The sequence below is a fragment of the Ixodes scapularis genome, unplaced genomic scaffold, assembly GCF_016920785.2.
Source record: "Ixodes scapularis isolate PalLabHiFi unplaced genomic scaffold, ASM1692078v2 PGA_scaffold7__128_contigs__length_106722199, whole genome shotgun sequence".
Taxonomy (NCBI): Eukaryota; Metazoa; Arthropoda; class Arachnida; order Ixodida; family Ixodidae; genus Ixodes; species Ixodes scapularis.
In genome coordinates this window covers 59,858,755-59,874,154 of record NW_024609882.1, presented here as the reverse complement: position 1 = coordinate 59,874,154, position 15,400 = coordinate 59,858,755, and the positions used below count along the sequence as shown (strand labels likewise).

General features: G+C 48.1%; 1 protein-coding gene across 1 annotated transcript in view; it reads right to left on the bottom strand.

Moving 5' to 3' along the window:
• LOC120844770 (ruvB-like 2) overlaps positions 1–15,400 on the bottom strand; it is a 54,908-nt gene that overhangs the window by 24,413 nt on the left and 15,095 nt on the right. Inside the window, exons 5-7 of the mRNA XM_040216715.3 lie at positions 11,015–11,081; positions 5,005–5,111; positions 280–497 (exon numbers count right to left, since the gene is read on the bottom strand). Of these exons, the coding sequence (XP_040072649.2) occupies positions 280–497; positions 5,005–5,111; positions 11,015–11,081 (392 nt within the window). The remainder of the gene's footprint in view (positions 1–279; positions 498–5,004; positions 5,112–11,014; positions 11,082–15,400) is intronic.

Sequence of the window (15,400 nt, the reverse complement as noted above, 5' to 3'; positions counted from 1 at the left end):
TTAGCAGATTTCGTTGATCACGTGTAACCGATTTCCAAACATAAGAGATATATTTCAATTTTTGTTTCACTATCCCGTCAAGGGGCTAAGAAATCGGCTGTGTCAAAGTCAGTCATAAAAGTGTGAACCAACGTTTTGGAAATCAGCCCAAAACGCACTCGGTACTAAAACACGATGTAGCAATCTCTTGCGGCATCCCACAAGCGCTAGCATGCAGGCAGTTCTGCAACAATGCCTATGACCCTCAACTACCGATACAAGCAAAAAGGAGTAGCTCACCAGAGAAGAGCGCGAGGAAGCCGTGGGTGCGACTGTTGATGACGTCAATCTCGTGCAGGGTGACCGTGTGCACCACCTCCTTGCGCTTCTGCAGCTCCCCCTCAGGGCACTGGACAAACTTGGTCTGGGGCCCCATGGCGTCGTAATCCCGGGCACGGGTGAACGACCGGCCCAGCTTGGTGATCTTGCCCGTCGCCTTGTCGATCGTGATGATGTCCCTATGCAGCGAGAGGGAGACGCGGTTGCACGTCGTAAACGGCAATGTCAGTCGCCCCGGGGAAAAGAATGAGAAAGAAAGCGGACAATAGGTTAGACGCGTCAGTCTTGCCATCACGAGACGAAGCTGGTCGAGTGCTTGTCAATCGAGCTTACCTTCTTTATAGAGTGTGCGATGAAGAGTTTTTGAGAAACCTAAAGCTAGAAACAATTATGTAAAAACCTTGGAAGTGATGGTTTCCTACTTCTTCGCATATAGTAAAGCGTCGTTGCAATACGAGCCCATGAGGAACATTGACGTCTGCGTCTACGCCCCACCATTTGAAGTGGCTAAGATGTGTGGAAGATGGTCCTTTTCCTCTAGATTATTAAATGAATTCTTTGGTTGCATGCAACCTTAGTAGACCAGCTCGGTTGGGGAACTCCACTGCACATGTTGCCAGAGAGGGTATGCACGCTTTGCATTGGGAGACGCTATCGTCCTCATCAGCCATTTCTAAAATGCATAGAGCTCATTCACAGTCATGTTTTTAAAAATTACTTTGTTAACTAATGATCAGTCGCGTATCGCTTTGGGTATCAAAACACACTTAAAATCGTCGGCTGCTCGAGATGCAAAAAGAAGCATTCCTACGTGCCCGACACATTGACAGTATATTTACCTAGATTCAAGAAGTTGCCTACAAAGAAGTCTCAGAGTATGTGCTTCAACGCATTTCAAAGCGCAAAACTGATATTGGTCAAAGAAAAAAAAAAGAGATTTTCCTTAGGTAGTTTGACTGACCTGGAGCTTAGTCCGCGGACGGAAACTTCTTGCACACAACACACCTTGACAAATGACTGCCTTATCAGATAACAAAAAAGCTTGCATTCTAGATTGTTTATTATGACCTCTGGTCATAATGAACAATCTAGAAAAAAACAAATCCCCGTGTAGTTTGTACCGTGCAAATTTAAACTTTTAAGGGGGGACACTGGCTACAGGTCAAACTTTTGAACTACTCAAGTGATCGGAATGAAATTTGCAGGGGAGATTTAGCTTCAGATGTAGGTGTACTGTGCAAACTTTCAGCTCTCTGGGACAAATTTACATACCTGCATAAGATGATGTGTCACTTTTCATTAAGAAATCTATGATATGCAAATCAAGCTATTAAGCATCATTTTGACTGCTTGAATATAAAGTGGGGGATATGGGACCTCGGGCTATCTAGTTTTAACAACTTAAATGTAAATATTTCAGGAAGAGTTATTACCTCAAACTATGAGATGCATATCTGTCCACTGTCAGTTTTTGAAAAATTAGTTTTTTATCACTGAGGACTACAACCTAAAACAAAATAAAGTAGATAGCCCAATTCCTGAGTAAATTTCAGTTCAGAAACATCTTGATTGCGGTATCAGAATACTTTCACCTTCGAACAAAAGATTCCTTCGTATGAAATTTGCAGCAAAAAGTGGAACTGAGAAAAATGCATTCAAACATTGAACTTCTTTACTTTGTTACTGCCTCACAATGTGTTGAAAATATTTTATATCAACTTAACTATTTGGCGTATGGTTATCAAATTTGGTGTAAAGGTGTATAATTAGTTTCTAAAACTAAAAACGTCAAAATTAAAAAATGAATTTTTTCAAAAAAATTTAAAATTTAGGCCCATGTCCTTAAACTTCTACAGTCTGCAAACTATACAGCCCGGAAAATATGTTAGCAATCTCGTTTGCGCCAGGATCACCAGTCTCCGGTGCTATCTGATAAAACGCCGCCCGGTGCAGAAAGGTCGGCCACAGCTCCCCCTCGGCTGCATGGAAGCAGTCGTCTCTTGGCGGCGTCATCAACAGATTTTAGAAGCGTGGCAGACGTTTCCACTGTTTGCAGAGCTCCAAAAGCGCCATAGGAAATGCGTACGGCCTGCAAGTTTGTCCGTTCCTTGCGCACCTCGTGCATTTCTTGACTCGCCAAATGCTGCACGAGCTTTTTATCTCCCCGCGACCTCGACCAATGTTGGCGCCCACCTAACTGGTTCGTCGTCGCGTGTTCCTTGCGCATTTCCTACGTTGCCCTTTGATTGGCATGCCCCTCCCTGCGTTCCAATGCGCCAAACATGCATTTTGAAGTAATTTAGTGCCGCGTATGCTAAGGGCTCCAACAAGAAACCCAGCTGGAGAAATGCAATTTGATACTGTTACAAAATCTCCGTGCATCTGTGACCGGATTATTATTTACTTTTTTTTTTTGAATGTCAGAAAATTCAAAGCACAGCAAAACTAAACTTAGAATTTAACAATAATAAACTCAGATTAACTTAAAATGTTTGCCGAAAAATAAACTAAAAAAAAAAGCCTTCCAAATTTTATGAAGAATGAATTTTGGAAAAACGGAATCCTAGGCATTGTAACTCCACATGGTGTGATGATGATTCATTGGTGTAAAGTTTAGTACAAAAAAAAGGCCCCTTAGTAATGAAACCCCCGAGTGCGATCAATCAGCCAACAAAACAGCATGGTTACAAGACCAGTATCATTATCAACACCATTAAAAACTATACTGACGTGGCACGGCATTTGACATACTTGCGACTTGACACAGTCTTAGGCCCAAGAAGGTTTCCTAGTAAAACGGCCTACGGATCCCCAGGTGGCGAGTTCGAATCCTGGCCATCGTCAAGGAACAAAGAAACCGGTTCGAACTAGAGTAACTGTATAGGCTCTGCTTGCAGAGCCAGAGTATCGCGTTCCTTCTCCTTTCGCCGCCACCTCTGTATTGGCGGAGGAGTGGTCACGTGCGCAGAAATGGATCCGACCTTCGTGCAGAAAAGCAGCCTTCCAGAGCGCCGAGTTTCGGGGGAACACATTTTCCGCTTTGCGGTCGGAAAATATAGATCCTAGACCAAAATCGAACCAACTGAAAGCTTCCTAAGTCATTGAACAGTATGTGTATCAACTGGGTACAGTACAATCCCGTTTTTTATAACGCGAGCAATATTTTGGGACATTCGATTTCAAGGTATGTGAAGCAGACAACACGGACGACGATCGCGTTCCCCGCGTCTGCGGCTCTCGTGGAGTGATACGCGATACCGATACGGCGACCGGCACATCCGGCCATGTTGGCAAGTCTGCAAGCTCTCGTTTGAAGCGGGGGGACGGCGTTTTTGTCAGCCGCTGCGTCGTTTACCGCATTAAATTTTGCATGCGCGTAGAAAGAGCCCCATGAAAATGACAGGCTGTAGTGTTACCAAGTGCACAAATCGCGCAGACAGCGGCAAGAGCTTGTACCGGATTCCGACGGCGAGACACGATGTGAGACGCCGCCTCGTGTGGCTTTTTCGTATGGGAAGGATATCATTTTTAATTATTGTCTGCCCTTTTACAATACCCCAAAAGATTTCTGCAGACAGTTGTGTGGATAAACGTGTTTTAGAAACTGTTAGTGCTGAAAACCTGTTCACAATTTCTTCAAGAGACCATGTCGGTGGTAGTAAAACTGTTTAAGAGGTTCAGCAAAATGTTCAAAATAGAAGAGAAAGCAAGATGTAGGTTGGTGTCACACTGAAAGTAGACAGAGCTCTATCACCCTCTTCTCGGGGCGGAATATACTGGTCAATAGGAAAACAGTCAATCTCGGCATCATTCTGGTCCCTGCAACGAATTGGACTGCGTTTTCAAAGACTTATCCGCAATGAAAGTGGAACGTCGGTAGACTTTTTTTTTATATTGGGCAGTTCGCACCTCGGCATCTCCTAAAGTTAGGAGCACCGTCTAACATTTATTATTCTCGACCCCTAATGCTTGTGATTCAAACGAATTCAAAATTCAGCCCAACTTGAAAGCATGCGAAAATTCTGGTCTCCAAGAGCTCTCAATTTGGGCGTCTCGAATTTGTGAAATGGTAAAAACTTCGGATAAAAAAGAAAAAAAAAAGTGGTACACTATTTCAGCATGAAAGTGGGGGTGCTCGACATTCCTCAGATTTGCATATAACTGGAACAAACGAAAGTAAAGCACTGTTCCGTCTACATAATATTACGTAAACTGCCTGCTAAAAAAAAAAAAAAAAAAAAAAAAAGTCACAGGCTGAGCAGCGGCACTTGCTTTTCGATTGAACACAAGAGGAAAATAAGCAGGCCTGCATTCTTTTGCTTCTTGCGATCGCTCAAGGGGAATGGTCGTCCAAAAGTTGGGCAGACAGCGGGCTCACGATGCTATCTGCGTCCCTGCAACAGCGACTTGATGACTTCACTTCACACGCGACCCGCGGGTGCGTACTCGGGTGCGCTTTTTGCGAGAGGGAGACAGGAAACGACGGGACAACGATCACGGCGCATGCGCAGCTCGTCGCCGCAGCATGCCACCTCGCATCTGCACCTTCGTGCCCCTGCAAAAACCGACCGTGGCTTCCCGCAGTGCTTGGCTCCAGAATGGCACCATTGCGGTACTCTGCTCCACAAGCGGAGCATATACAGTTACTCTAGTTCGAACGTGTCGCATCACCAGGAGGCAACTCACCCGGCCTGCACCTTCTCCTTGGTGAGCGACTCTATCATTTTCTGGCCCAGGTCGTATATGGTCTCCATCTCTGTGGTCTTCAGGGTCAGCTTTCCCACCTTGGCACCCTGGGAGAGGAAAGAAACTGAGTCAACTTTGACCAATGAGATTCTAATAGTCCTAGTCGTCCAACCAGAGCCCCTCCACAAAGTGCTCCGATTAGTTGTTTTCTGCTCTCCAGTGTTCACTCTAACATAGTGAAAAGAGTGGCAGGCTTTCTGGGTGGGATTAAGGGGCATAAAAGTGCCAAAAACAACAAGCACAAAGACGAGGCAAGACGAAAGAGAGGCACACTCGCAACTGTAGTTTATTCAAAAAGAACACATACGTATGTAGGCCCCGTTGGCCAGTTTAGTCATCATCACGTTGGTGCAAAGCCTTTTTTCGTAAAATCAAACTCTTTGTTTGAAAGAGCAATGGATGCCTCACTTACACAATCTTTACCTTTATCGCAAATTTCGAATGTCTCACGCAGTTCTCTGCTTGTTTTGTCTTTACATCTAGCAAGATTCATAACATCGTGCAACACCGCTAAACAGGAGCACTTATGGCAGTGAACGGTGAGATGACCGGATGGGTCAGCAAACGTGGCAGCCGTGCGCTCATGCGCACACCCCCATTGATATGTCTGCCCGCCTGGCCAATATGCACCACCACCCCTTTCCTCCGCACGGCAGTGGAGTCCGATACACAAGGAACACTTCAACAAATTTAGTCTTGTGTTTCACGCTGCAAAGTTCAGATGACCGTTTGGGGCTATTGATTCTACGGCAGAGCTGAACCATCCTATTGGCCCTGTAACTCTTTTGATGATTCCGTTTGCTTGCATCCACTCGAGTTCTGCTTTCACTGTGCCTTCGAGTGCACTGGGCACTCTTCAAGGGGTACACACACTGTACACTAGTCTTTGCGTCGGGTTGGACGTGGATGGCACGTTCTTCAGGCAGTCTCCCAATTCCTTCGAACACGTCGGGGAAGTCCAGCAGAACTGCAGTGAATTGTTGCAAAGCTGGATGGTTGGGCTTCTCTGTCGCTTGGATGTTCTTCACTCTGTGCAGTAGCTTGTTCCGTGCATGCAGCTGCCCCTAAGATGGGCCTGAGGTTTCCTTTTGCCAGGGTGATCTTGTGACGCAAGAAAAGCAAAAATTGCTTCGCTATAACCGATAGCGCGTCAGATCTCACGGTTTCACTTTTGTTATATAGCTAGAACTCCCATTAAAATAAAGCACAACCAACCAAACTTCGCAATTTGTTTGCTATATCCAATAATACGCTATATCAGTGCTCGTTACAGAGAGGTTTAACTGTAGCAGATTTTTGTTCAAGGCGCAGTTCAGCGCAAATGACACGGTACTTCCGTCCCTGAACGTTCACCGTGGCGTGCTAAGCCTAACCACAGAAACGGCGACTCTTCCGACACAATCGGTGCTCCACTCACATACGTCGTCGCCTCAAAAAAGAAGATAGGGTTCTTCGAAAACGTTTACAAAACAGGTGGTTATGGCTCTGCAACTTCAGTGTCTTCAGCGACATTGGCGTGCTGACAATACTTCAGTGCGATGCGAATGGCCCCGCTCCTCACGAGTGTGGCTGGGAAACGCAAGGGATTTTCAATGTTCCTCAGACTGCACTTAGAAAAGAGCAAGTGCATCATGTGAGTTCTTTTTTTCAATGTTTACATCGAAACCTGCCATGTTTGACGCTGACATAAGCACAAAGCAAGGCTACAACAGCGGGAGGTTGCGCGAGTTTTGAAGTCCGTCAACTTCAGTCTTAAACTTGCGCGCTTCCAGCATGATTCTCGGCCTCCTAACACCAATGCACCAGGAGACCTTCACTAGCCAGAACATTATGCCGCTGCAGCGAAAACTGCCAGCAAAAGCCTCGTGAAGACCGAAATGCTGATATGGGAGGAGCAGCTAATGTAACGGTGTTTGATGGCACATGGTGCAAGAGGGGCCAGCAAAGTCACAACATACAGGGAGGGTCGGTTTTAGTGACTCTGGGTGATTCCTGGACACCCTATCCACCGTAGAATACTAAGCATCCTCCGCATTCCACAATAAGTGCCCACCCCTAGATTTTGTAACGTTCAGAAAATACACATAGGACATATCTTTACATATTGTTGACCTCAGAAACATCCATTCCCCTTGCTTTACATGATTATCTCCAAATTTTGAGTGGGTGCTTGATCAGGATTTTACGGTATCTTATGTCCCAATTTCATGGAACTCCAGCCAATTTTTGAAGAGTACAGTGCAATCCACTTATAACGACACCACATATAGTGATGTACCACTTAGAACGATCAGTTTTTAGAGTTTCTGGGCTAGAAACGATCAGTTTCTAGCCCAGATGCAACGATAATCAGTTATAACGATTGAATTTTCGGGATTTCTCATTATTCTTATAAGTCGATTACACTGCATGCATCGTTTGAACTTCCAAATGCATTTTTCTCGTTTTGCGATCTGGTTTGTCTTCTCAGCCTGTGAACTCGGTAATCAGTACTTAGTCTTCCCTTTATGACAACTTGAGGATACGTGGAGTGCAGGTATCTATTTGGAATTGCAATATCTTAATTATGTTTTCCCTATTTTATCTAACCTCTAAAGGGCTCCTAAAAAGAAGGCTTTATAACGACTTTATTTTCTTCTTCTATAGATTGGAAAACTTTACAAAGCTTTTTGAGTACTTATGAGCACTCTACACTTAATAAGAAGCAAAATGAGCTACTGCACCATACTTCTTATAAACAACTAGTGTGCCTAAACCTGTGCGCAAAATACCTTTTTCATGTAGTTGTTCCTGCCTCTGAAGAAGAAACTATAGAAGCTACATTAAAACTAACGTTGTGCTGAGAAGAGAAGACGAAGCTTCATAAGTAGCTAAAGGTTCACTATTTTAGAGCAAATATAAAAAACAAAAGACGTTTACAATTCTCTGTAATGCCGAATTAGAGCACAGCTCTTGAGGTGGAGGAGAGGAGGGTACGGAGAGGACGGTATTCCCCACCTCCCCTCCCATTTAGCAGGAAATTTTCCCTAATTTTTTTGCTAAATTTAGCAAAAATTTTCCCGCTAAATTTAGCAGGGAAACTGAATTGGTGTTGAGATCATGCGATGTCAATTTTGTCGCTAAACTTAGCGGGGAAATTTTTCTACTAAAGGTAGCAGAAAAGTTTTTCCGCTCAACTTCATGTAACGTCAGTCACGAGGGTAAAATTTTCCCGCTAAATTTAGCGGAAATATTTCCTGCCAAATTTACCAGGAAAATTTTACACTCGTGAATTCACACGTGACGTAATTATGGGAAACGTGTCATAATGCAACGTGCGGTTAGGCCGACGGCGACGCCACTCAAGGGGGGACGCGGGCTTTGAAAACCGGAAAATTGCGAAAAAGTCGATTTTTAGAAAACCTTATTTTTCGGTTGTATATCTCATAAACTACCTTCTCTGTAATTATCAGCACCAAATACAACGGGGAAATATTTAAAAACAATTATTTACGAGGCCTGAATAGCATCCAAGTGACGGTCAAACGTCAAAATCAACCCCAACTTCGCGCGCTCGCCATTTTCGACGCGTTGGGCCGACGGCCGCCATCTTAGTCTTGTTTTGAACGTGAATTCTTTCTCTTTTTTTTGCCAGCTCCCAAAATGGTGTCGGCCGCGTGGTTACGGCGTGGTCGCCGTTCTTCCATGTCGCAATCGCAAGAACGCGATTGGACAGAGCGCGCGCTCGAGGAGCGTGCGGGGGAGCGCGCGACTGCTATTGGCTGGGACGCGATTTCTCCGCGCGCGGAGCGCTCCCCTCCTCCGTTTCTCCTGCTGTTGCCGCTTGCGTCGTCTGCTTTTGGTAGTGGTCTGCTTGCACGCGCTCTTGCTTTGTCAGCTCCACTTCGTTTTTCGCCATCTTTACGATCGTTTTCCGAACTTTCTTTGAGTAATTTCGTGTAGCGTGCCCGTCTGTTTCGTGGTCGCACACGATGCGGGGTTCGAAGTACAAGACGGTGCACTTGGTTGGGCGCGGAAGCGGTCCATGAAGTTAGTGCGGATGGCGAAGTTGGAAGTTTCTGCACGGCGTGCCGTCAATGATGATCGCGTCAACACTTCCAGTGTTGGATTTTCTGTGCCATCGGCTGTCGTCGAGGAAGAACGCATCGCCCCGCTCACGCCTGGAGTACCGAGCATGCCGACCGTTGTGGTTCCTCCCGAGATCGCGGGTCCCAGCGCCCGTCTTCCGCCTGCCGCGACAAGTAGGAGCGCGTCTTCTAGCACCCATCTGCGGACGCATTTCCTGACACGTGAGGAGATCGAAGCAGAAGCTAGACATTGTGATATTGCTCAAGCCGAACTTGGAGCTATGCCAGCAAGCTGCACTGCATGAAGCGGTGTTGAGGTTCAACGCCGGCTGCTACAAGGCAACTGCAGAAATATCGGTTGCAGTGGGACTTCAGCCGACCCATCTAGCCCTCCAACGAGCTTCCGAGAAAGATGCCCTACGTCTGCATAAGGCCAGCAAACGACATCAAGAGAATTTGGAAAGGCGGAACAAGAAGAAAGTGCGCAAGAACACTTCTGACTATTCTGCAGGGTCATTCTAAAGCTGAAAATCTGCGTGCAACTTTCAAGTGCTGTTTTCTCAGGATGGATTTTTTCACTGTCGTGGCTGCTCGTCCCAGCGATATCTCAGGAACTGATGAATGGATTTTTGTGCTGTCTTTTTTATTCTGTTCTCTAATAACTTTGTGAGGGCATAACAGAGCCCTTTTTTTTTAGAAAACTGTACTAAAAATTTATAATAAAAAAATGAAATTTGGTGAATGTGGGTTTTATTGACTACACAAAATTCAAAGTTGCGTTAAAATTGTTCAAGAAAGAAATTTAAAAAAAGGGCTCTGTTATGCCCTGGGGAATGTATCCAGGGGTCATCATAACAAATTTTACGCCGCTACTACCTTTTTCAAATTCTCCAGACCTGGGATAAGGAATGCATATGGACGATTTTGATAAATATTTGTAACTTGAGAAATAATATGCACAGCTCCATGAAATTTGCAGTTACTCTTATGTCTGTGCTATAAACACATTCTGTAAATTTCATTCAGATATCTCTAAAAATAAGAAATTTCATATTTATTCCCCACCTCCTCCCTCAACTTGGAAACAGGGGCCTAAGAGCTGCACTCTAAAAGAAAAAGTGTCTCCAAGCTGCATCTTCCTTTAGCATTCCAGGTCCAAAGGTATAGGCTTATTGTGTGCAACGCCGGTAAAACGCTCCAGCCAGAACATTCACATCTGAAATTTGAGTCGAAAAAAGCCACATCGTGTGGATCCAAGCTACCCACACACTTTTTCTGTTGGTAACGCTTCTAGAAAGTGCTGCAACACATCGATGATAGTAAGCTAAAAGACAGAACTGTCGCTCAATCAGCTGTGTCACACCTAACTGGCATCGGCGCCACAAAACACCTCTGGCTTCAGCGAAGAGCCTTCAACTTGACAAAGTCAGCAATCCCGACTGATTGTAAAGTCTATTTTGTGTTTGGACTTGAGAGCAAATAATATTAAATACTAAAACTGATTCATCAATTAGCATTGAGATGGCTTCGAGCAAAAAATCGCCTGCCTTAGACATTCGGTCAATTGCAAAGAAGATGCGAAAACACTGCATGGGATTTATAAAGAAAAATTTCTTCTGGAATTTACCAAAGTTACTTCCCCGCTAAACTCAGTGGGGGAATTGCGAAGTTGTGTCACGTGACACTGTGGTACCATACGTCGTGACATCATGTGACGCTTCACTTTTGCGGCAGGGGCTGTGCAATCGAACCGAGAGCTTCATTCTGTTGCCGGCACTATCTGCCGTGGCCTCTCTACGGTGCGATTAGCACGAGCAAGCAAGATCCGTGCAGAATTCCCATAAAGAATTGTCCCCGTAAAATGAGAGAAGTGTCAGACTCACTGTGCCTGTAGCCGGTCGGTCAATCTGTATTTCCACCACCTCGCCTTCGATGATCTCCGTCTCCTCCCTTGAAAAGACGAGAACGAGGAACGTTTCGGGGGGTCAGTATGCAACCAAACTTTGACGGGTCGCAGCAAAAGGCGAAATGCGCCGACCGGAGTGCACGATGCCCTGTGTCTCACATTAACCGACGACCGTCGGGAGACCGTCACAAAAAGTAACAGCAAGAATAAACCGTCAAAGCGCAGGAGGGGAGGGTGGGGGAATTACACCTTGCACAGATGTCCACGTGATATAAAAAAAACTTGAGATGATTGATTGCAATTATAATAAGAACTGTCTCCTTTCAAAACAAAATATGGGACAGAAAAAAAACCAACTTGACAAGGTTCCTAGCCCCCCCCCCCCCTTGCAAATCACTTGGTGGTACAGGTGCCTCAGTAGAAACACAAATTAAACTAGGGTACTATTCTGAAACAGTCACCAGGGAGAAAATAAACAAAAAAAAGCAAAACATGAAATGAAGCCCTTACAAATGTTAGCCCCATCCTGGAAAAAGACGAAAACACGTGAAGACTGTGCCACCATCCGCGTGTTGCACTCGGCATTCCTTTGTCAGGCAGACGTGCCTGACACACATTGAACCCTCTTTTATTTAATTGGCCTCCACGTACATCAACAAGGTTCTAGCATAAGATTGTAAAAAGACAACATAAATAAAATATGAGGTCGAGAAAATTTCTCTCGATGATTACAGACTGATAATAGTATAGTGTGTCCACAATTTATCTCTGAACTCTAAAACAAGCTGGACAAATCAGCAAAATCAGCAATCGCACATAGAAAGTTAAATCTTTCATCGAACATGCATCGAGATGGTGGATTTTAGGTGATCAAATTTCAAGGCACAACTCCCTTCCTGTGAAAAATTAGAGCAACAAACTTGCCAGGGTCAATGGCGGACGGGTTCGCAGACCCCAGAGTTAGCGATGCTAGTAATGCGTGGCGTCATCTCCCGACAGGCAGATGACACACTCCATCATCTACTCACTGTACCTGTTGGGAGATGGCACCACGCATCGTTAAATCGGTCGTATTGCCGCGCGCCAAGTAGGCAGCGCGGCCATAGCCTAACGGTTATCGCGCTTGCCTCCCACGCGAAGGGCCAGGGTTCGATTCCTGGCCGCGGTTATGCATTTTTGTTGACACTGTAATGTGATGTTCTGGTGAAATCGAGAACCGTCTAGCTGATTCGAGGTCAGAATTTTCTGCGCGTCGAACCTTCTACGTCGAATGCTCCAGAAGCCAACGTGTGTACAAAAGCGGCTCCGCAGGCAAGCCAGAGTCAGTTTCGCTCCAGCGTTCGACTGTGCTGCTACGCCGACTTCGACGCCTGCGACGCTCTGTTATCATCTTTGTTCTCCCTTTATTTTTTGGCACAAGTTCGCCACATTAAACGCTTATTTCTTCCCGTTTATTTCCTTTTATTTTGGTCACCACCCGTGACATTTTGGTGGAGGTGCGGGGTAGCGCATGCCCGTGCAGCGTTACCCTCCCAGGGCCCGCAGTGCAAGCCCGATTCCGAGCCCCGTGAGAACACCACTCGACGCGGAACCTGAAACGCGGACCAGTCGCCGCACCCAAGGTCTGCACCCGGAATACGGACTTCTGCCACCCAGGACCAAGCAGCCGACGAAGCCGACGATGGACGGCCAGCAGTCACAGACCCCGGCCGCTCCTGCCTTCATCTACCTGCCAGTCGCACCCCGGACTCCGACGCCATTCCACGGGGACGCCCACGAAGACGTCGAGGACTGGCTTCAACAGTACGAGCGGGTGGCCCAGCACAACCGATGGACGGACGACCAGCGCCTGCAGAACCTTTACTTCGCACTCGAAGGAACGGCCAGGCACTGGTTCGAGAATCGGGAGACATCATTGATCTCGTGGACCGCCTGCAAGAATGAGTTGAGGCGAACTTTCACAAACCAGTATCGACGGGAGAGGGCCGAGGACCTTCTTCGAATGAGAACCCAGGGCGCAAACGAGACCATCACCAGTTTCGTCGAGGATGTCCTGCGCCTGGTCACTCGCGCCGACCCTCAAGCCACCGACGAAAAGAAGTTGCGGATCCTGATGCGAGGCGTACGAGATGACATTTTCGGAGGCCTCGTCCGCAACCCGCCGACCACCGTCGAAACGTTTGTAACAGAGGCGACCAACATTGAACGGGCCCTGCAAGCACGAGCCGCTCACTTCCACCGAGCTCCTGCCGTCGCTGCACCCACGCCGTCAAGCTGCGCCCTCAGCACCAATATTCCGGGGATCCGAGAAATAGTCCGGGACATCGTCCGTGAAGAACTGAAGAAGCTGATACCTGCCGCCGAACACCCAGCTTCACTCTCGATCGCCGAGATTGTTCGAGAAGAGGTCCAGCAAGCGCTCCAGCCAGACGTTCTCGCCGACGCCGCACCGAAACCACCAGCTGTGACCTATGCCGCCGTTGTTCGTCGTCCGCAGCCTCCTATTGCTCGGCAGTACCCAGCTGCACCCCAACGAGAAGTCTCTTCGCCGCAGTACGCACCGTGCCAAGAGCAGCGTGGACTTCGAAAGACCGACGTGTGGCGCACGGATGACGGACGCCCGGTGTGCTTCCACTGCGGGGAGGCTGACCACGTTTACCGGAGGTGCCCCTACCGCCAGCTCGGCCTGCGAGGATTCGCTCCAAACGACCGTCGACCTCGTTTTGGAGAACGACCAAGGGACATCGAAGAATATCTCCGTCGCCCTCCGTCACCAGCGCCCACCGCACCACGAGGTTCCCGTTCTCCATCCCCCCGACGTTCCGCGTCGCCTTTCCGTTGGTCGCGCCGTGACAGCCTGTCCTCCCTGTCTCGTCGGGAAAACTAAGTGCGGCAACGCCTGGAGGTGCCGTTGCCGAAGACGACCCGAGTAAAGAGCCTCCAAGAACGCCGGAGCGCTCCCACTCTCCCGACGTCACGCAACGCTACGACGCCCCTGCAACGGTGTCCAACAACCTAAACGTCGTCATCGACGGCCACGACGCATCGGCACTCGTGGACACCGGAGCAGACTACTCAGTCCTGAGTGGGAGGCTCTCCCGCCGCCTTCGAAAAGTCATGACGCCGTGGGAAGGACCCCAAATACGAACCGCCGGAGGACATCTCATCACACCAGTCGGGAGATGCACTGCTCGCGTCGAGATCCACGGTGAAACGTGCCCTGTCAAGTTCGTCGTTCTGCATGACTGTTCGAGGGACGTTATCCTCGGAATGGACTTTCTCTGCAAGTATGGCGCCGTCATCGACCTCGGAACAAACCGGCTGACGCTACGAAAACCTGCTCCACCAGCGGAGGAACCCCAAGCGACGTCACCCACGGTCCGAGTCCTCGCAAACCACGTAAACCTACCACCGCGGTCGAGTGTTTTCGTACTTGTCGGGATCGATGAAGCTTCCTCTGGCGAAGTTCTTCTCGAGGGAAGCCTCCAACTGCTCCTGGGAAGAGGCATAGGCGTCGCAAGGGGAGTAGCTGAACTTCAGGATGGGCGGACTGTGGCCCTCGTGACGAACTTCCGAAACGAAACGCAACACCTCACGAAAGGTGCAGCCGTGGGCCACGTCGAGAAACTCCGAAACCCCGCCGAAATCACCGCGATTACTGACGAATCCTCGCCGCCACAGCAAGACAGTAAGTCACCAGCGCAGCTCGACATTGACCCTAAGCTTCCGGACCCTAAACAGCGTCAGCTGGTTAACCTCCTCGCCGAATACCGTGACTGCTTTGCGACGTCGTCGAAGGTGCGCCAGACCGCGGTTGCCAAGCACCGCATCGTTACCGAGGATGACGCGCGCCCTGTGCATCGATCGCCGTACAGAGTCTCCGCTAAGGAAAGGGAGGTGATCCATCAGCAAGTTCAAGAGATGCTGAATGACGACATCATCCAAGCCTCAAACAGTCCATGGGCCTCTCCAGTCGTGCTGGTTAAGAAGAAGGACGGAACGCTTAGGTTCTGCGTGGACTACCGGCAGCTGAACGCGGTGACGAAGAAAGACGTCTACCCACTTCCCCGCATCGACGACACGTTAGACCGGCTGCGCCACCCTCGATACTTCTCATCGATGGACCTGAAGAGCGGCTACTGGCAGATCGAAGTCGACGAACGGGACCGAGAGAAGACAGCTTTCGTCACGCCGGATGGGCTGTACGAGTTCAAGGTGATGCCCTTCGGACTATGCACGGCGCCAGCAACTTTCCAGCATGTCATGGACACCGTACTGGCAGGACTGAAGTGGCAGAGTTGTCTCGTCTACCTTGACGACGCCGTAGTATTTTCAGCTGACTTCGACGAGCACTTGAGACGAC